At 35.8% G+C, this 22,475-nt stretch overlaps 1 protein-coding gene across 7 annotated transcripts in view; it reads left to right on the top strand.

Moving 5' to 3' along the window:
- RABGAP1L (RAB GTPase activating protein 1 like) overlaps window positions 1-22,475 on the top strand; it is a 669,536-nt gene that overhangs the window by 78,258 nt on the left and 568,803 nt on the right. For all 7 annotated transcript variants that reach the window (XM_043484703.1, XM_043484704.1, XM_043484705.1 and 4 more), the window contains 4 exons: window positions 6,594-6,804; window positions 10,240-10,414; window positions 17,118-17,275; window positions 19,176-19,286. In XM_043484703.1, coding sequence (XP_043340638.1) covers window positions 6,594-6,804; window positions 10,240-10,414; window positions 17,118-17,275; window positions 19,176-19,286 — 655 coding nt within the window. The remainder of the gene's footprint in view (window positions 1-6,593; window positions 6,805-10,239; window positions 10,415-17,117; window positions 17,276-19,175; window positions 19,287-22,475) is intronic.

Below are 22,475 nucleotides of genomic sequence, written 5' to 3'. Positions count from 1 at the left end.
AAGACATTATTTGGAGCTCAGACCTGGGTTTGAATCCAGGCTCTGTCTGTGGCTTGGGCAAGTTATTCAACTTCTCTAACAGTAAGTTATCTCATCTGTAAAATAGAGATAAAATAGAAACCATTTCATACGGATTTAGAAACTTAAATGATACCATCCATATCATCCATAGAAAATATTTTGTATTAATGTGTGGCACAAAGTGAATACCAAACAAAATGTTTGTCATCATCAATAGTTCTGGAAATCTTGAACCTCAAAATAAAATTACACACAATTTTAAGTCTGAGCCCGATAGTTATAACACATCTGCTTAAAATGGGCCCTGGGCAGGGTGTAAGGCCTTTATCTCCATTGACGTACCTAACCCCTGGAATTCTGTGGAGCAGTCAGTGTTGTTTGAATAGTTGTTTTCTTTGAGTACTGTAAAGATGTTCTGCTGACTTCTCTTCATAGTTTCTGATGAGAAATCTGCAGTCATTTGAATCATTTGTTGTTCCCTTATTTGTAACATGCTGTTTTTCTCTGTCTACTTTTAATATTTTCATTTTCCAGCAGTTTGATTATATGGGTATGATTTTCTTCGAATTTATCTTTATTGATGTTTATTGAGATTTTTGATTCTGTAAATTTACATCTTTTATGAAATTTGGAAGTTTCTTTTGTGCATAGTCTTTTCCTCTAAGACAACAAAACTGTTACATTTTCCTACAATTCCTAAGACTCTTCATTGTTTCCCAATCTTTTTTCTTTCTTTAGTTTAGATCTGTTGATCTGTGCTCCAGTTTACTGACTGTTAGTCCAGTTACCTCCTTTCTTTTGAGCCCATCCAGTGAATTTTTAATTTTAGGTATTCTGTCTTTCTGGTTTTAAATTTACCTTGTTCCTTTTTACATTTTCTGTTCCTCAGCTGCAGATTTTAATATTTTTATTCATTCTGAATTCTTTCACCTTTATGCCACAGAGCATGGTTGTAATACCAGTTTTAAAGTCTTTTTCTGATGCTTACAGCAACTGCATCTTTTGGGGATTGGTATCTTTTGATGGCTTTTTTCCCTTGACAGTTGGTCACCTTTGTTTGATTTTTGTTATCGTTGTTGCTGTTAAGGAATTGAATTTTTTTTCAGACTTTCTTTTTATTTTTTTCAGACTTTCTGATTCTTACATTTGAGATTGTATTTCCAGGTAAAATCCTCTGAAGAATGTTGATTTTATTTTAGCAGGCAGTTCGGTTGGTTGCATCCAGACTGCAAGTTCTGCCTTGCTTTCTGGTTCCAAAGTCAGTCAATTCTAAAACCTTTGCTATGCTTCTTTGGTCTGTTCCACACAGGTATAGCATGGTGGTTAACCCCAATACTTATGTTAGTTCATACACAGAACCAACTCACCGTTTCCCCCATACTCTTTGGCTTCTTGGGGCCCATTTTCCTTCTTCCCCTAAGTAGAAAGATGGATTTCTTACTTAGAGTTTTTGTTACTTTGTGCTGTTATGTGGTCTTGTATGACGAGAGTCAACTTTAGGATAGAGTGGTGAGAGAAAAGAAAGAAAAAAATAGCAGAGGCCTTCTTTTTCTTTTTGAACCACAAGAGTCTTGCCCCTTTCTTGGGTGTTTTAAGGGTGTTTTAACTACTGAAAAGTAGTTTCTTTTCTTCTCCCTGGAGTTCTAGATGCTCCATTTTCTCCTCCAGTCCCCCACAAGTGCCCCCTCTTCCCCCAACACACAGACACACACACACACAGACACACACACACAGACACACACACACACACAGACACACACACACACACACACACACACAGTGCTGTAGCTGTGTCATTGGGGCTGGCCTTGTGGTGGAACTGGGAGAGACGAGAGAGAGAGAAATGTTTTAACTCCCCAAACACTCTGCGGTTTACAAGAACTCCTTTTTCTGTTTTTTAGCCAGACAGATTGGATTTCTCTCGTAGTTTTCTTGCTCACTGCACAGTTCTGCAACTTGGGCTGCCCTTAAATCAAATATGAGATATAAAGGATGAAAAAATATAAAAGGAAATTCAGTACTATACTGGTAATCCTTCAGGTTTTGACTTCTCTATCCAATTTGTCTACTGTTATTTGCTTTTAAAACAAAACAAAACAAAAACAGTCCTAAGGTAGTTACTTTTTATATTCTGCCCAGTGTTTTTAGTTAATAGATAGAAGCTGTAATAGACTTGTTACTTTGGCTTGACTGGCTCAATTTGAGGGTCTTCAGTTCTGCTGGTTTTTGCTTCAGGTGTTTTGAAGCTCTGGTATGAGTGTCATAGCCACTTTTTAAATTACATTTTTCTTATAAATTGACCCTTTTGTTATTGTGAAATGTCTGTTTTTCTCCTGTTACTGTTCATTGTTTTGAAGTCTGATTTTTCTGGTACTGATATACCCATTCTGGTTTTCTTAGAATTAGTGTTTATGTGGTGTATCTGTTTGCACGGTATATCTAATTTATTTCCCCTCTCCCTCCTTTCCTTCCTTCCTCTCTCTTTCTTTCATCTTTATGGAAATCTTGGTGGCTGCAGTGTAGGTAATGAATTGGAGGGAAGAAGAACTGAAAGTTATTGCTGTAGTAATTTGGGGAATGAGTATGGAGCCAAAGAAAAGTAGGATGGATTCAAGAGTTATTCAAGATACGAATAGTTGAATAGATGTCTAATGAACTCAATTTTAGACATACTAACTTATAAGATTTCCAAATGGATATAACCAGCAGTCTGTTGTATTTTAAAGAAGTTAAACAGTAAGGAAAAAGTCATATTTATGACTTTTGGTGCTCTTCAGTTTCCCTCTAGTTTCGTTTTTCTTTAACATTCTTATTATGTTCTTTATAATATAAGGAACTTCTTTAACATTCTTATTTTCTTATGAAAATTAGAATTAGTTGTTATATTCACCAAGAGAATACTTCATTTCAGCTCTTGCATTTTTTGGCTCTAGAATTTCTTTCGGTGCTTTTTTTCTGTCTTCTGTTTTTCTCCTTCTTTTTTAGGTGTTTTTCTTTAATTCCTCTACCATATTTATAATAGTTATTTTAAAAGGTCTTGTCTACTAATTTTGCCATCTGTCGTTTTTGGATCGATTTGTGTATTGCTTTTGTATTTGGAGTCTACAGAGTTTCATGAATGTGTGCATTACACAGATTTTATAAAATATTTATTTCTTTAGAAAGCTTTTCCTGCACCTTCGCTCTTTTGTAGGACTCCAGTTACACATAAGGTAGACCATTTGAACTACTTGATCTACCATGTTCATCAGTCACTGAAGCATAGTTTTACCAGTGGCTCTTGCACGTAATTGTTTTTGCATAAGTACTTGCTCAGTTAACAAAATTCATTCTGCACACACACACACATAACATTAACATTCAGCCTTAAAGTGTATTTGTAGTTCTTTCTTTCTTTCTTTTTATATTGTATTTGTAGTTTTTTGTCTCTTTTGAAATGCAGTACTCTGAACGGATTCAAAGTAGGGAGAAACATGCTTCAGTGATTGAAGAACATGGTAGATGAAATACTTCATTTTGAATGACTTTAGTTTTTCAATAGAAAAAAAAGTGGTGACGGGTGCATGATTTAGTCTAATATTTGAAAACTGGGGTGGGGAGGTTGAGAATGGCTTTTGTGAATTATATATTAATATCCTGTAAGTATAATCCTGCTAATGAGAGTTAGAGCGTGCCACAAGGATCTAGTTTGGGTGAGACAGGCATGCTTAATTTTGTACAGCATGGATATGGGTAACAGGAAGAGTTGGAGACTAGCTGAATGGGAATTTTAGGTGTGGATGGGGATAGTGTGGAGGGGAAGCTTTATACTACCTGATATATGCAGTTGGGACTTTGCTACGTGCATGCTTTGCTAGAATTAAAGTGATTTTTTAGAAAAAGAATTGGGGGAGCATTCATAGGATAAATCATCAAAATAATTACTTTGAGGAAAAAAATTTTCATTGGGATACTTACATAGTTTGTAGAAGCCAGCAAGCCAGGATGGAACAAAATAAGGAGTTTGACTTTTGTTGGTACTAATGTGAGATGGAATATCTTAACATGGTTGACTTTTGCTTAGGAAATTAGGCTGCTTAATAAATTTAATGTTATTTTATTATTTTTTGGCACGTTTACACTGTTTTTAGTATAGCTTTTTCTCCTCAATGTTTTATATCATTTGAACTCTGTATTTTTGACTTTTTAAAATACAAAGTTTGGACTTTTTTTCTTTTCCTTTAAAGAAGTTATGGATAAGTAAGATAATACTTTGAGAGATCTGTACATTTGAAGTACAAAATGGCCAGTTCCAGAACTCATAAGATATAGGATAAACATTAAAATAAATGAAAACACAGAGAGACCTAAATTTTTTAAAATTTGAAAACATTCACTGGATCATTGAAAAAGCAAGAGAGTTCCAGAAAAACATCTACTTCTGCTTTATTGACTATGCCAAAGCCTTTGACTGTGTGGATCACTAAACTGTGGAAAATTCTTCAAGAGATGGGAATACCAGACCACCTGACCTGCCTCTTGAGAAACCTGTATGCAGGTCAGGAAGCAACAGTTACAACTGGACATGGAACAACAGACTGGTTCCAAATAGGAAAAGGAGTCTGTCAAGGCTGTATATTGTCATCCTGCTTATTTAACTTCTATGCAGAGTACATCATGAGAAACGCTGGGCTGGAACAAGCACAGGCTGGAATCAAGATGGCCAGGAGAAGTATCAGTAATCTCAGGTATGCAGATGACACCACCATTATGGCAGAAAGTGAAGAAGAACTAAAGAGCCTCTTGATGAAAGTGAAAGAGGAGAGTGAAAAAGTTCGCTTAAAGCTCAACATTCAGAAAACTAAGATCATGGCATCCGGTCCCATCACTTCATGGGAAATAGATGGGGAAACAGTGGCAACAGTGGCTGACTTTATTTTTCTGGGCTCCAAAATCACTGCAGATGGTGATTGCAGCCATGAAATTAAAAGGCGCTTACTCCTTGGAAGGAAAGTTATGACCAACCTAGACAGCATATTCAAAAGCAGAGACATTACTTTGTCAACAGAGGTCCGTCTAGTCAAGACTATGGTTTTTCCAGTAGTCATGTATGGATGTAAGAATTGGACTATAAAGAAAGCTGAGTGCTGAAGAATTGATGCTTTTGAACTGTGGTGTCCATCCTAATAGAGATCAGTCCTGAGTGTTCATTGGAAGGACTGATGTTGAAGCTGAAACTCCAGTACTTTGGCCACCTGATGCGAAGAGCTGACTCATTGGAAAAGACCCTGATGCTGGGAAGGATTGAGGGCAGGAGGAGAAGGGGACAACAGAGGACGAGATGATTGAATGGCATCACCAACTCAATGAACATGAGTTTGGGTAAACTCCGGGAGTTGGTGATGGACAGGGAGGCCTGGCGTGCTGCGGTTCACGGGTTCACAAAGAGTCGGACACGACTGAGTGACTGAACTGAAGTGAACTGAGTTAGTGTATTTTAATTGGAGGACAGTTACTTTACAATTTTGTGATGGTTTTTTGCCATACATTGACATTAATCAGCCACTGGTGCACAAGTGTCCCCCATCCTGAACACCCCTTCCGTCTCCCTCCCCACTCATCCCTCTGGGTTGTCCCAGAGCACTGGCTTTGAGTGCCCTGCTTCATGCATCGAACTTGCACTGGTCATCTGTTTTATGTATGGTAATGTACATGTTTCAATGCTATTCTCTGAAATCATCCCACCCTCTCCTTCTCCCACAGAATCCAAAAGTCTGTTCTTTACATCTGTGTCTCTTTTGCTGCCTTGCATGTAGGGTCATTACTGTCTTTCTAAATTCCATTTATCTGTGTTAATATACAGTGTTTGTGTTTCTCTTTCTGACTTATTTCACTCTGTATAATAGGCTCCAGTTTCATCCACCTCATTAGAACTGGCTCAAATGTGTTCTTTTTTTATAGCAGAGTAATACCCCATTGTGTATATGTACCACAACTTCCTTATCCATTTGTCTGCTGATGGACATCTGTGTTACTTCCTTGTCCTAGCTATTGTAAACAGTGCTGCAGTGAACATTGGGGTACATCTGTCTCTTTCAATTCTGGTTTCCTTGCTGTGTATGCCCAGCAGTGGGATTGCTGGGTCATATAGCAGTTCTATTCCCAGTTTTTTTTCCTTTAAGGAATCTCTACATTGTTCTCCATAGTGGCTGTACCATTCCCACCCTTTTCTCCACACTCTCTCCAGCATTTATTGTTTGCAGACTTTTTGATGGTGGCCATTCTGACTGGCATGAGATGGTACCTCATTGTGGTTTTGATTTGCATTTCTCTAATAATGAGTTCTGTCGAGCATCTTTTCATGTGTTTATTAGCCATCTGTATGTCGTCTTTGGAGAAATGTCTGTTTAGGTCTTTTGCCCACTTTTTGATTGGGTTGGTTGTTTTTCTTGTATTGAGCTACACGAACTGCTTGTAAATTTTGGAGATTAATTTTATTTGCAATGTTTTCATTCGTTTTTGGGCAATAGATGAAATTATACTGGGAAATTTTACGTTAACTTTTGAGTGTTTCTTTTTTCTTCTTTCCTCAGAAATTTCTACACCCAGACCATCTTCTCCAAGTGAAATACCTGAAGAGGATAGTGTTTTATTTAACAAACTGACCTATTTAGGATATATGAAGGTTTCTTCCCCACGTAATGAAGTGGAAGCTTTACGGGCAATGGCAACTATGAAATCTTCCAGTCAGCACCCCTTTCCTGTTACTCTGTATGTGCCAAATGTTCCAGAAGGTTCTGTGAGGTAAGCTCTAATCTTTTTTTACCGTCCTTAGACGTGTATGAAGTTATTTTTGGATAGTGGTGATAATATTTTATCATGAATGAGACCTTGGACTGACTTTGGATTCACTTTTACTCTGTAGCTGTGCAAGGCGAACATGTTTCGGTTTAGACTGTATTCCTTATTTGCTTGGGGCATTTGTAAAATTTGCTTGGAATACTATAAATGTATAGTATTCCTATACATAACTATGTAACTATATAATTATATCCTATAACTAAAAATACCTATGATTTGTGTTTCACCTTTGTCATTTAACAGTGATTCAGAAAATGATTGTTCCCTAGATTTTAAGCTCTTCACATCAGACTGGAAAGAAGCAAAATAGCTTTTTCTCATATGCTTTGCTGGGAGTAATTTGTAATGTCATCTGAATCTTGAATTTCTTTTTTTGGCCTGGCTGTATTTATTTGTTTTGCATAGTATCTGGAATGAATTCATCACATTATTAGTTGGAGAGAATTACGGCCACCATATGTGGTGTGTTGTGCTCTGTGGATATGTAAATACAACCCATTTATTTTATTTGGGTTTCCCTGGTGGCTCAGACAGTAAAGAATCTGCCTGCAATGCAGGAGACCCACGTTTGATCACTGGGTTGGAAAGATATCCCCTGGAGAAAGGAATGGCTGCCCACTCCAGTATTATTGCCTAGAGAGTTCCACGGACAGAGGAGCCTGACAGGCTCCAGTCCTTGGGCTTGCAGAAGACGTGGACACGACTCAACAACTAACACTTTATTTATTATTTTTACTGGAGTATAATTGCTTTGCAGTGTTGTGTTTGTTTTCTGCTGAACAGCGAAGTGAATCAGCTATATGTTGAACCTTGGATTTCTTTAAATGTAAATCAGATACTGTTACTTTCCTACATTCAGCCTGTCAGTGGCCTCCAGTCACACTTGTGATTATTTTTGAAGTTCTTTCTTACCATGTCTGGCCCTCGTGATCTGCTTTGGCCCGATCATCTCCCCTGCCCTCTCTGTTCTCTCACGTCTGTCACGACATGTGCTTCATTCATTCGCTCTGTTCCTCTCACAGTAGCCTCTTTGTCCTTTCTCACAGGTAATCATGAATCCTGCCTCAGGACCTATCAGTCAGGAGTCCTCCCGTGGGGCTTTTGTGTGGTCTCTACTTTGCCCAAACAGGCTTTCCTTGGTTTTCCAGTGACTCTTTCGCTTCTCTCCAGTTTCACCTCAAGAAACCTTTTATTGAAAGAAGTCTTTTTTTTTTCTCCCTGTTTTTCTTAATAGGGTTTACTTTTGAGAGTGATTTTAGGTTCACAGCAAAATTGAGCAGAAGGTACAGAGATTGCCCATATCCCGGATAGGCACCCCCACCTTTCCCAAACACACACTTCCCTCACCATCTTCCATGTGGTACATCTGTTACAGCTGATGAAACTACACCGACATATTTTAGAAAGTCCATAGTTTACATTAGGGTTCCCTCTTGGTGGTGTACATGCTGTGAGTTTGGACAAATAAATAATGATATGTATCCAGCGTTAGAGTGTCATGTAGAGTACGTTCACTGTCCTGAAAATCCTGCCTTCTGCCAGTTCATCTGTCCCTTCCTGTAGCCCCTGGCAACTGCTAATCTTTTTACTGTCACCATAGCTTTTGCATTTTCCAGTAAATTATATAGTTGAAATCATGTAATAAATAGCCTTTTCAGGTTGGCCTCTTTTACTTAATAGTAGACATTTAACTTTCTTACATGAATTTTTGTGGCTTGGTAGCTCATTTCTTTTTAGTGCTGAATAATGTGCTATCATCTGGGTGTACCACAATTTATTTATCCACTGGCCTATGGAAGGACGTTGCGATGGCATCCAAGTTTTGGTGATTATGGATAAAGCTTCTGTAAACATCTTTGTGCAGGGTTTTAACTCATTTGAATAATACCAAGGAATGTAATTGATAGATCATACAGTATGCTTAGTTTTGTAAGAAACTGTCAAACTATCAAAATAAACCTCCTTTGATCATATCTTAACCATCCTTCTTTGCTTTCACTGGGCCTTTTTTCCTTCAAAGAACCTTTCTTTGCCTTGATATTACATCTTTGTTTGTTTGTTTATTGTTTCTCTTCCTCGCTAGAATGTAAGTTCTGTGGAAGCAGGTTATTGGTATTTCTTCCTGCTGCAGCTTCATTGTCTGGAGCAGTTTTGGTCCATAGCAGGTTTTTAGTAAATATTTGCTGAATGAACCCATAAGTGAACCAAGTCTAGGAGATTAGGTCAAATGTGTCTTCAGTTCAGTTCAGTCACTCAGTTGTGTCTGACTCTTTGTGACCCCATGGACTGCAGTATGCCAGGCTTCCCTGTCCATCACGAACTCCTGGAGGTTACTCAGACTCCTGTCCATTGCGTCAGTGATGCCATCCAACCATCTCATCCTCGGTCGTCCCCTTCTCCTCCCGCCTTCAATCATTCCCGGCATCAGGGTCTCTTCAGATGAGTCAGTTCTTTGCATCAGGTGGCCAAAGTGTTGGCCTGTACTATTCTCTGAAGGCTGATATAAATCTTTTTCAAAATCTTTCTGATTTGCCTCATTCTCTGACGTTTAAAATGTGGGAAAAGCACTAAGTACCAAAATAGTAGCAATACAAATTTACAAGATTTTGGTAAAAATGCTTTGATTTTTCAGGAAAGGGTTTTGTAGATGGACTGTTTGTACAGTATCGTTTATAAGTGTCAAAATACCTTTCACTGTTATCTGTTAAATATCACAGTGCCAAACATGCCTTAACAAAGACTTAGTGTTTTGATTTGCCTCTCTATTCCTAATGGGTACCCCTTAGTTTCACCACTTGATATCCTCAAGTAGTCTTGAGGTTTTGGATCAATCCATAATCTTAGGATTTATACAGGGAAAGTCAGAGAAATATTTGAAAAATTCCACAAACTCCTTTTACTTCTTACATTTCATTAAGTTCATCTTTGGAACCGCTCTGACCTTTTTTATGGTAAGAGAGGTCTTTGTTGAACAGTGAATGACCTGGGACTTAGATAAACTTACAGGTGTTGCTTTAAATAGAAATGAGCTCTCCAGGGATGGTTTGTTCTGTTTTTTCTGGGTGTTTCTTTTACCATAACAGAACAAGTCTAGTATTTAGGGATGGGCGACGTTGATTTTACCAGGCAGTGTATCCTTGGCTTTGAGATGAAGTGAATTGGATCATAGGACACAAAAGTGAAGTAATTGTGAAAAGAAAGTAAAGAATTTGTGTGTGTGTGTATAATAAAAATATGAAGATAATTTGTTTTCTTGGATGATTATTAGTACCAGTTTAGTTTTGTGATTTTAAGAAAATGTATGTTACTGGCCTAGTAAAACTGCCTTTGTTCTTTGATAGTTAATATTTAATCTCATTTCTCATAACTGTTTTGCAGAATCATAGACCAATCCAACAATATGGAGATAGCATCTTTTCCAATTTATAAGGTATTGTTCTGTGCACGTGGCCATGATGGGACAGCAGAGAGCAATTGCTTTGCATTTACAGAGAGTTCCCATGGTTCCGAAGAATTCCAGATACATGTCTTCTCCTGTGAAATTAAAGAAGCAGTAAGTATAATATTTTGTAGCAATTTGCTATTGAGATGACTCAATATTTCAACTATAGTTGAAATCAAATCAACTATTTGATTTCACTGTCAAATAATTCAGTATGTATGACCATATACCATATTACATAATAAGTTTGGAGTATCTTTCTAAATAGAAAGTTAATATTTGTGATGGCATAGAATGAAATATGGAAATTTAAATCTGGTTACTCTGTACTCTGAAGTGGTGCTCTCAGTTTAACATGTGTAAGAGAAAAATCCCACTTGATGAGCTGTCCTCCCGTCCCACCATGGTGATGATTGCTCACGCTTAGAAATGAAGAGTATTTTTGCCCCTCTTTTATTGTTTCGCCCAAGCTGGTTGTTCTCTGTGACTTTAAAAAATGTCTATAATAATACCTGTTTCTCTACTGAGCCTTCCACTTAGAGATTGCACTGAGATTGTGTTATAGATCTCTGCGGTTGTCACTTGTGATCATTTATTATGTGCATTTGTTCAGAGGCTGGCTTTTGTTCTATAAAACTGGTTTTAATTGTAAATGCAAATGCTCCAATTCAGCAGAATTGTCCACTTATAGTACTTTGAAGATGCCAGTGAGTTCCTCACACTAATGATTAAATGTTTATTTTTAGACTCAGAGTCAAATGGCTGTTGGGGAAATTGCTTTCTTTTTGGTATCCATTGAATTCTTCTCAAATTAAAAATAAGTTGCACTTTTAGAACTTTGGTAATTATACAGCCACTTCAGAGGCATTAATAAGTGGGTTTGGGTGGGCAAATCTCAGGTGTGTTTGCTTTTGGAAATATAAATTGTCAGCAGAAAATGCTAAAAGCAGCAGTTACTCTGTTTTCTCTTTACTGTGAAACATAAATAAACCGTTGTATTGACAGGAGTTCTGAGAGTTTGTTTCTGGCCACAACATGGGAATTCATAGAAATGTATATTTCTGTGTGTCTGATACTAAGCATGAGCAGTATGTCAGTTGTTATGCGCAGGTGATCGATTTTATTTACATTAAAACAAACATGTACAGACATAGAAGTTCTCTGTCAGAACTGTGCCCATGTAAGGAGTTCAAATTTGTTTTGTTTGTTTGTTTGTTTTAGGTAGTTCTGAATCTATCTAAAATAGTTCTGTTTTATCCATATGTGTATGTTGCATGTGTGTATATATCTATATATATGCATATATATAGATATATACACATACATATATCAATACATATCCCAGTATGTATACATATATGTGTGTACTGACTGCTTGACCAAGTGTGTGATAGATAGAGTGAATGAGTACAAGTGTGTCTGGTACATAGGAGACAGTGAATATAACTATGTTGAAAGAATGTGTGTGTGTTTGTGAATTAGGGGGTCTGTTTCTGATCCTTACAACTCCACTACAGAGGTGGGGAAGCAGATGGTAGAATCCTGGCATTTCATGTTGGCAGCCATCATTTAACATGCCTGTGTGGATTCTGGATAATTGGCACTCAACAGTAAAAAAATGAACTTTGAAGAACTGGAGAGCCTGCTTCTTGGAGAGGCAGAAACACTGCTATGGAAGGAAATTGAAAGGCACCTGGTTGCAAGCATTTTTCATAACTGATGGTATGAAACTCTCTTTTTGGATTATAGCATCCACTTGTTTATGAGGGGGGGTATTTGTCATTTTGAGAGCTTTAACAGTGGGTAAGCAGTGGATAAAATGAGGGGGGGTTTTCTTGGCCTATTTTGGGTATAGTATTAAATAGTATATTTCTAGAGAGGGTATTTGGTACATGTAGGTTGTGAGAAAGTGATGTTCATGTATTTAGTTTTTTTTGAGTAAATTTTTCAAAGAGTTACATTCTGGGACATTGGTGGTAAAATTGTTTGGAGGAAAAATACTTGACAGTTGTCATTCCACTTTATTATAAGCAGTCATTTCTAAATACAAATAACCCAGTATAGACATAGGGCTTATGCCAGGCACTGTGTTAAATACTTACTTGATACTCATAACATCTCCATAACAGAGATAGTATTTGTTTAGGCTAGCGATCTTATGCTTCTCTTTTGCCTGGAGCAGTCATAGATTATGCCTGTTGTCTAAGTGTATTATTAAAGCCTCCATTTTATTCTCAAAAGTGTTCTGGTTTGGGTGATAAATTGGTTACCATTTCCGTATCCCAGGTCCAAGAGAATAGATAATAAAGCTGGTTTTCAGAGGAAGTATATGATTCTGAAGACCCATGTATTTTTCAGTAACAAATTTCCTGTTACTTTATTATAAAAAGTAAATGTAGATTTTTACCTTTTAGTTATGCTTTATAAATGGATATCTTGGTCATTCCAGCAACCTTTAGGTTTTACTCATGCCTTTTATAGAAGGTGTCTGATATCTTCCTCTCTCCTCTCAAAAAATAATGACTTGCCTTTTGTTGCATTTACTGGTTGTCTGGTTATCTGGTTCCCAGAAGTTTCTTGTTCTATGGTGAAGGGACAACATTAGTTCTTAGTATATGGGCCCCTCTTAATGGGCACAGACATTTGGCAAAGATAGCTCTGGAACAGACGACAGATGTTCTTACTGCTTAAATATGTACGGTGCACAATGTCGCTAATTTGTTTTCCATTGTTTGCAGAGTCCCTGGATGAGATTTGAAGAAGTTTGTCAGTTAAAAGCAAGAAGACAACTTCTAAACAGAAAGTTGCAGCATGGCTGCCACTACCATTTGTCACTGTGATATGCTCTTATTTCACCATAAAATTCCACAAGCAGCAAATACCAGCCGTGGTAGAGGGGAGGCTCAGTGTGGGTGATGGCTTTGTTGGACCTGTGACGTGAGGATTAGGGGTTCCCACAGAAGGGTTAGGACATATTTGATCTGTTACCCTGGATATTCTTCTGAGGTACTCTGCTGGAGTAGATGTTAATTGTCTATGGCAAAAGAGTTGGGGAATCCAGCCAGAAGTATCTTAATGCTGATGATGTTTGTACAGGGAACATTCTGGTGAAGAATTGCAAACAAAGCATAGTATCAGAAAGCATAGTGAAAAGAGCCATAGAGGCACTTATTCTTGTTGAATCTTTGTGGGTATATTATACAAAGCTGTTTAAAGATACATTTAAAAGTCTTAGTTGACTCTTTTAAGAATGTATTTCTATTAGTCAGTATAACTGTTTCCTTCAAAACAGATTTTTCTGTTTGTATGTTATACTTACTAGCAGTTCTTAGTGTTGTTTTTTAGAAGCAGGTTGTTATCATCTGTTAAAGGCATTCGGCTGTATTTTATGATAAATACCAAGAATATCATTAAGATGATCTTTATTCTTAATGCTCTGGTTTTTCTTGGGATTGCTGATACACCACTACATAAAAGAAGACATAATTCTTTGGGAAAATGCTGTTTCTAAACATATATTTATTGAGATGGTATTTTAGCAAAATGCCTTATTTTGGAAATTAGTTGGCAAGTTATATTGTTAGTGGTTTTCTCAAGTAAGTTGATTTTTATTATTAAAAAACTTCTTGTTTGATAATGCCTTTTTTTTTTGTTGTTCCTTTCAGTAGTATATTTGAGCAAGTTTTTAAAAATTTTAACACATACCTTTCTGGGTATTCTTTTATGGGATGACTTTTCTACATTTATTTTTTGGGTGAACATTTTCTTGATACTTGTTTTTAAAAGAGGTGATTCTCTTTCACCATTATTAGTGAAAAGGCTTTATTTTAGAAGAATTAGCTATGTTATTTAAGTAAATATTTTGTTTAATAGTATTTCTTGGACTGTTAACATGTTCTACATATTTGAAAATTTGGAAGCTACTGAAATACCAAAGAAAGGTTACTCAGCATTCCACCAGAATTAAGATTTTGGTGTATCTCCTTTCCACGCCTCTACCTGTGCCCTTTTCCCCAACTCTTCAAAAACAACAGCCACCACCCCAAGAGATAGTTTTGTGTTTAACTAGTGCTTTCTACAGGTACTGCCTCCTGGGGAAAAATTGTACTGTATTATTTGTTAATAAACCTTTTGACATCTGCAAAGAAAATGCTGGTTCTAGATTTTGTGTGTGTGTGTGTGTATTTAATGGTGTGATGTGTATAGAATATTTTCCATGGTATTATGTCTTAAATTTTCTTTTCATGATGAAATCAGTTACCCAATTTGTTCCAAAACTATTACTGATAATCATTGTCTTTTAAGCCACTCTGCCTTACCCATTCTTGGATCATCATTCCAGCTTATTCACAGACTCTAGAAGTCACAAATGATTTTAACCTTGTTGGGAATAGCAACTTCTAAGACATAGTCAGGATTAAATGCAGGAGTGGATTAAATTGTTGTTAATGTACTGTTCAGTCTTTCCTCCAAAAACAGGAAGTTGTAGTCTTATTCCACTCCCTCTACTCCCATCATTCTCTGCTACTCTGGCTCATCCCCATATACTTAGCTTTTTGAAAAAGAAATTCCTGACCCTTGCCCATGCTTTAGAATTTGCCAAGTTCTTTGACTTATTTTTGGCGTGGACTCAAATGGCAGGCTTGCTGATAGCTCTGATACAAAGAAAATGAAATGACTATAGGAGAGAATAATAAATAGGGTTAGGGTTTAACTCTACTAATGCATCATAAATTATAGGTATTCTGTTTTCACATATAATGTTTTCTTAAAAATATGCTTAAAATTTTCTTTGTTTTCTTAAAAATATATAAAGTAAATAATAGACTTCACATTGTATTTGAAGTTAGGAAGTGGGGAGTACTCAACTCAAAAAGTTTTAAGTCCCTTTTTACACTTTACCTTGTAGGCATACTCTTCAGTGACTATTTCCAGCATGTTCTTTGATTCTGTTGTCCTTAGCACTTAAATTATTGTGCTAAGTGAATTAAGGATCCAGTTGAGACTGAACATATCTGCTTTGGTGTTACCTAGTGATTCCTTGCTACTCACCCCAAGCACATTCAACTTAACTCGTGCTGAAACTTAAACTCCATGTTCATTGTTCTATCCCTTGCCCCTAAAACAAATACTTAATACACAGAAGAACTAAAAGAATATTTGTTGCATGAATGAGTGGATTTATCATTGGCTTAATTGTATAAGATTTGAAGTATAAAATTTTTATTAATATCAATCCTTTGTTGATTTATTTTTACTTTGTATATCAAATTATAATAGCATTAACATTTTACAAGCAGTGTGATACAAATATGATGCTGTTGCTGAAGCTGAACTTTGGGATGACAGGCAGCATTGTTATACAGTTAAAATGTATAAGTCAGTTAATTTAGATAACTATTGATTTGGCCCTGGAAAGGCCAAATTCAGTACTTAGGTGTAAGTTTGGCTACAGGAAGTTTTTGAAGTTTGTGATGGAGTGTGTGTATGACAAAAGGTAGGATATGTGAATGTAGCAAAAATAGAAAATTGAGGAAAGACCTCCATATTTTAAGAAGTTCTGTTAATGGGAGTGCTCTTACTTTGAGTGAATTATAAAATATTATAATCTTAGACTAATACCAAGAATAATTTGAATACACTTTATCTAAAGTGAAGGATTTGTTAATATTCAGAGAAGTCTGTTTACTAGTAGTACCTTCCAGTGTGAGATTTTGAAAATATGACTTTTGTTTAAATCATTCCTATTTCATCTTGTTTTTATTTGTTCAATGCTTGGGTGACCTGAGAGATGTGAAAGGTCTTTTGTGCTTCAAGAATGCAAATTTGAGATGATATGGTACTTCTTTTGGAACCAAGGAAGATAATAGCCTCTGGAAGATTGTTAGATTTAGAGTGCTCCTCCATATTAGGGGAGGAGAGTAGGTCATTTATAATATATATATGCATATGTATATATCAGGTAATCACCAGGGTGGCCTAATACTAATAAATAAAAACGTTTCAGATTCATTCATTCTGCTACACATTTATATAGCAACAGCATTGGGGATCAACACTGGAAGCTCTTTAAATCATGTTGCCATGTTTTGTTTCATTTTGCAAAGAACAGAGTTTATTGTATGGCTCAGGATCTAGCCCTCTGAAGCTGAGGGAAGTGAAAAGAGAAATTTGACAACTTGGGCTAAAACCTCATTTGTGTGTGTTCGCTGGGAAGATTTAGATGCCAGCATCGTTCTAGTAATTGTCTTTGGATTCATTCTTTGCAATATAGTATCTTATGAGTCCTAGAAACATCTATAAGTACAAGCAACTTCTTTTGTGACTTTAAACATCTTTATTATGCTGTTTATTAAATGCCAGATTAAAAGAAACAAACTGCAGTTGACCCTTGAACAGTGTGCTGGGGAGGTGGAGTGTGTTAGGGGCACTGACCTTCTGCCCAGTCACAAGTTCATGTGTAGTTTATAGTTGGCCCTCCATTTTAGTGGTTCCTCCTTATCCACTGTTCCACATCTGCTGATGCAACCAGCTGTGGGTCATGTAGTACTGTAGTATTTAGTAGTACTGTACTGAGTATTTTAAGTAGACCTAGGCACTTTAAACCCTTGTGGTTCAAGGATCAACTGTGTGTGTGTATACACTATATGTTACAAACTCTCTCTCTCTCTATATATATATATATGCTTACCCTGTATCTACTTTGTCTATTAAGAACATTGTGACCTTGGGAAATTACAGATTCAAGAATTAGAGGTGATCAAAATGCAGTTAAAATCTTTGTCTAATATTATTTCCACTTTTATTCTTTTAGGTAAGCAGAATTTTATATAGTTTCTGTACAGCTTTCAAACGTTCTTCTAGACAAGTATCTGATGTTAAAGACTCAGTTATTCCTACCCCCGACAGTGATGTGTTTACCTTCAGCGTCTCCTTGGAGGTAAAAGAAGATGATGGAAAAGGAAACTTTAGGTGAGATTATTTGGAAAAAATAAAAATTAGTATTGTGTCTGAAATATAACATTGACTAATATATAGGTTGCAGAAACTGTACACTGTTGTTATAAAGCTTTAGGATGATACAGAAAAACTTCATTGGTGGATGCATGGTTCACGTTTGTCAGGCTTTTCAGATAGTTTATGTAAATTATTTCCTTGATATTTTAAAATACTGATATACTTACTATAGAAAAATTAGTAAAAGTAAAATTAGAATAAATTTTTATGGTCTTGTCAGCCATATCACTTTTTAATTATTAAAAATAATTTTTAGTATTATCAAAATTTTAAAATTATTTTATCAAAAATATTTGATACTAGGGTGTATTTTTTAAACTTCTTATTTTATATTGGAGTACAGTTGATTAACAATGCTGTAAAAGTTTCAGGTGTATAGCTCAGTGATTCAGTTACCTGTATGCAAGTTTCTATTCTTTTTCAAATTCTTTTTCCATTTAGATTTTTGCAGAATAATGAGCAGTGTTCCTTGTGCTATACAGTAGGTCCTTGTTGGTTATTTTAAACATAGCAGTATGTACATGTCAATCCCTACTATCCCTCCCCCTCCATCTCCAGAGTGTATTTTATACAGTTATATATACGTATATATATGTAGTTTTTTCCTTTTAACTTCATGATGTAAGAATTTTCCCATATTTGGTTGCATCATGTGGGATCTTGTGTTCTGGGCTCAGTAGTTGCTGGATGTCTGCTCTCTAGTTGTGGCATGCAGCTTTAATTGCTCCATGGCATGCGGGGTCCTAATTCCCAGACTAGGGATCAAACTCGTGTTCCCTGTATTGCAAGGTGGGTTTTTAACCACTGAACCACCGGGGAAGTCCCTAAAATATTTTTAATTAGAATTGTTTTTAATAGTTGTCAGTAGTATTTTGTATGATTTGACCATCATTTAATTAGCTATTTCCTTCTGTTGTATATTTGGAAAGTTGTTCTTTAGTTCAAAAATAGGCAGATAAATAATAAACAGTTACACTCTTATTGCTTACCTATGTGCCTTTACTTTGCCTTTGTTTCTGACAATAATTATTAGGTAGGTATTTTATCACTTTTTTTAAGTTATAGAAACTGAGACTTAGGTCAAATAAGTTACTGAAAGTATTTTTCCTTTTCAGGTAAGACAGCTTATATTTTAAACACTTACTGTTTTAATAGACTATTCTTAAGAATTGTCAGTCTGCCCTAGGCTAGAATTTAACTTACCCTGATCTATTCCTCTCTGTTCACCTTTTATTTGTATTTTCTTGGATTTGTCAAAGTCATCTCTAATTCTGGATGTTTAAAAGTAAGCTTTTTTTCCTCACTTGTTTTGCCTTGGGTTTAACTGTGTTAAAAGCATTCATAATCATATAACCAGCTAAACCAGAAATATAACAGTCTTAAATAAACCACGTTTCCAAATTTGTTAAAATTTAAAAACTAAAATTTGAAATGATGTAATTTAAAAAGTTTTGATTTAAAACAAACTTACGATTACAAGGGGGAAAGTGGGGGGAGATAAATCAGTTGGGAGAATTGGTGTTGGCATATGCACACTGCTGTATGTTAAAAAGACAACCAATTAGACCCTACTCTATAGCAAGCACAGGGCACTCTACTCAGTACTCTGTAATGACCTACCTATATGGGAAAAGAATCCAAAGAAGAGTGGGTATATGTATATGTATGACTGATTCACTTGCTGAACACCCGAAACTGATACAGCCGAAGTTTGGATTTACTTTGTGTCAAGGTGAAAGTTTGATATATCTTAATAAGGTTGTTAAATACTCTTGTTTCATTCTAACCTTGAAACAGATGACCTTTTTATTGTTTTTAATTATTGACCATTTCTGTTCTTTTTTGCATTTTTCAGTCCTGTGCCTAAGGATCGAGATAAATTTTATTTCAAATTAAAACAAGGAATAGAGAAGAAGGTTGTGATTACAGTGCAGCAACTTTCTAACAAAGAATTAGCTATTGAAAGGTAAGCAGCTTGCTCCTGCATACTGTCAAAAACTTGTATTGACATCCTTGCTGTCTCAAGAGACATACTATTGAATCTCTGCCGCATTACTTACTGTGGCTTTTCACCATGTTTCAGTTTCTCCATTTAAAAATGAGAATGAGAATGAGAATAATAATGTTTTCCCCACTTAAATAAGTTAGATGTAACTGGTTCATTGAAAGTCTCAATTGATGGGGGTAAATAAACATGAAATGGCTTTATTTTTTCAGTAGTAACTGTTTCAATCCAATTGGGCTTTTTCTTGCTCTTCCTTATTTACGTATGGGACAGACACCTTCCCTTCTCAATCATTTTTGTTTATTAAAAAGTCCATTTATTTACTGAGATTTTAGAATCTTTAAGAGATTTGTCTTTTAAATATATAAACACACGCATACATACATACACATGGGTGTGCATGCATTTATACTTTTATTTCTATGTTTAATTTTTGTTAGTAGATATAGCAATGTTTTAAACTTTTTATTTGGAAGAAACTTCAAACATACAGAAGAGTTAAAATAATAAAACTAGTACAGAGAATACATGTATATTCAGAATCACCTACTAATAATATTTTATCCCATTTGCTTTCCAAACATTTTCTCAGTCTATGTCTCAATCTTTCCTTCCCTAGACACACACACACACACACATGTATCATCTTTAGTAAACTTATTTTCCATAGAATACTTTTTATCTAATCTACTATTTGTCTCTAATTTTGCCAGTGAACCCAATAATGTCCTTTCCCCCCATCCAGTTTGGGATTCACATTAGGGTCAGATACTGCGTTTAGCTGCCATACGTCTTTAGGTTTCTTTAATTTTGAAAGGTTTCCAGAGTCTTTGTCTTAAAACGTGGACATTATTGAAGAATACGTCTCTTTTCCCTCTTTTTAATATGACTTTGCTCAATTTGGATTTATCTAATATTTCCTCATGATTAGATGCAGATAATTTATTGCTGCATAGATGATTTCTCTCCTTCACAGTGTATCACATTTGGAGGCTCTTGACAAGCATCTGTCCCTTTCTGGTGATGTTAATTTTTGATTTCCAGCCAAGATGTCTGATTTCTTCACTGTAATTCCTTTTTTCTATTCCCCCCCCACCCCTTTGTATCTAGTAAGCAGTTTGTTGGGAGACCCAGGAGAATATCTTGCTTCTCATCAAAATTTCCTCTTTGGTTTTGCTTCTCATCAAATCAAAATTTTCTCTTTGGTTTACCTTTCATTCATAATTCTTGTCTGATCCAATCTTTATCATGATGAATGTAAAGTGGTAATTTTCCATCTTCTGCATTTTCTCTAGGCAGCCCTTGACATTTCTCCTGTAAGCCAGACCTCTCCCGTTTTTTCCATTTATTACTGTTTGTTTTTGATATTGACTCTTGAATTCCCTCTCCCCTGAAATAGTTCATGATTCACTGTAGTGTTTAATTATCTAGGTGCTCAACTTGTCCCAGAATTTGCCAGGAGCCAAGTCAAACCCTTTGTCCTTGAAAAATGCCCTGAGCACTTCCCTTCTGGTGTAATAAAAGGCATTTCTCTTTGGTATAACAAAGGGCATTAACCAGTTTGTAGTATATGAATAACACAGGCAAAGAAGTGTTAGGTGTTGAATAATATGACTTTAAACAAATAGTAGTTACAGATATTGAGGTTTTATGATTAAATATGTTATGCCTGTACTGTAGAGGCCTGTACTATGCTTGTATATATAGCAGTCCTTCCTTTTACAAATGAGAAGCTCCAAGATGGATTAACTTGAATACAGAAATCTTGAATATAGGTAAAATAGTTGAATGCCTATTTCTGTTTTCATTGTTAACTTAAACATTTATACATACATTTAAAATATATTGTATATAATAATTACTTAGAAATGTTGCCTTTGCCCATATTCTCATATTCATAAGACAGCTTAATTCAGGCTCTCCTCAATAATCTTTGACATTAATGCCTTCATCATTACTTAGCTACTTTTTGAGTAACTTTAAGGCATTTTTCCAGAGCATAGTATCTCAACTTCTACCTAAGTTGTTTGAGATGAAGCACTTTTTGAATCATATATATTGCTCTCATTAGAAATTTTATCTAAACCAGATGTACCCATTGTATAACAGTAGAATAGTTAAAAAAATTCATTCCATGTATAACTACTTAATATATTGCTTTTATTTTAACATAATTAATGTAAATGATAATATCTAACAACCATGTGTTCATACACTCAGCAATAATTACCAAATTTGTTGGTTTTTTTGCTTCTTTTTTCACACATTCTGTCAGATGACCTCTAAACATCCAAACTAAACTTGACTGAGATTGCTTCTGGCTAATGGGACTTGCCCAAACAATACTTTGTTCAACACAGCAGACAGAATTTCCTGTGACGTGGAGTGTTTTTTAAATACTTGAATCCCCCCCCCCCTTTTTTTTAAAAGAAACCCTTGCTTTTTATTGGATTATATTTGTGTTTAAATCACAAAATGTGAATAGTGGAATTCAAGGTGATCCAGTAGGTGGCAGTCTTGTCAAGGGAATTCTTAACCTCAATTTTAAGCACTGTTGTCGACAGAGTTCATTTGTAGTATAAAGACATCTGTGTTAAAGTAAATACTTCAAGTCACATAATTTTGGCTTACCTTCTGAGATGGAAAGTGATTTATCATTTTTAAAAACAACTTCTCATTATGTGAAATTTACAACATACACAAAAGTAAAAGAATAATACATTGAACCCCAATGCACCCATCACCCATTCCGGATGCTAATTTGCAATATTTTGGTTTTTTAAAATGTTAATTTTTATTATGAAAAATTTATTTATCTGTGAATTCAAGTTCAAGGATTCCTTCAGTTCAGTTCAGTCGCTCAGTCGTGTCCGACTCTTTGCGACCCCATGAACCGCAGCATGCCAGGTCTCCCTGTCCATCACCAACTCCCAGAGTCCACCCAAACTCATGTCCATTGGTGATGCCATCCAACCATCTCATCCTCTCGTTCCTTCTCTTCCTGCCCTCAATCTTTCTGAGCATCAGGAAAACCAGTTCTGTGTAGTTACTTAGTTCTTCCTTAGAACTTTCTCTGTGCTGAGCACTGTTCTAGATGCTTCCTATGAGGTGTAGATGCTATTGTCAGCATCTTTTCAAATGAGTCAGCCC

Source organism: Cervus canadensis, chromosome 13, assembly GCF_019320065.1.
Source record: "Cervus canadensis isolate Bull #8, Minnesota chromosome 13, ASM1932006v1, whole genome shotgun sequence".
NCBI lineage: Eukaryota > Metazoa > Chordata > Mammalia > Artiodactyla > Cervidae > Cervus > Cervus canadensis.
Note: the sequence above shows the minus strand (reverse complement) of the source record. Positions and strands in the feature narration are given on the sequence as shown.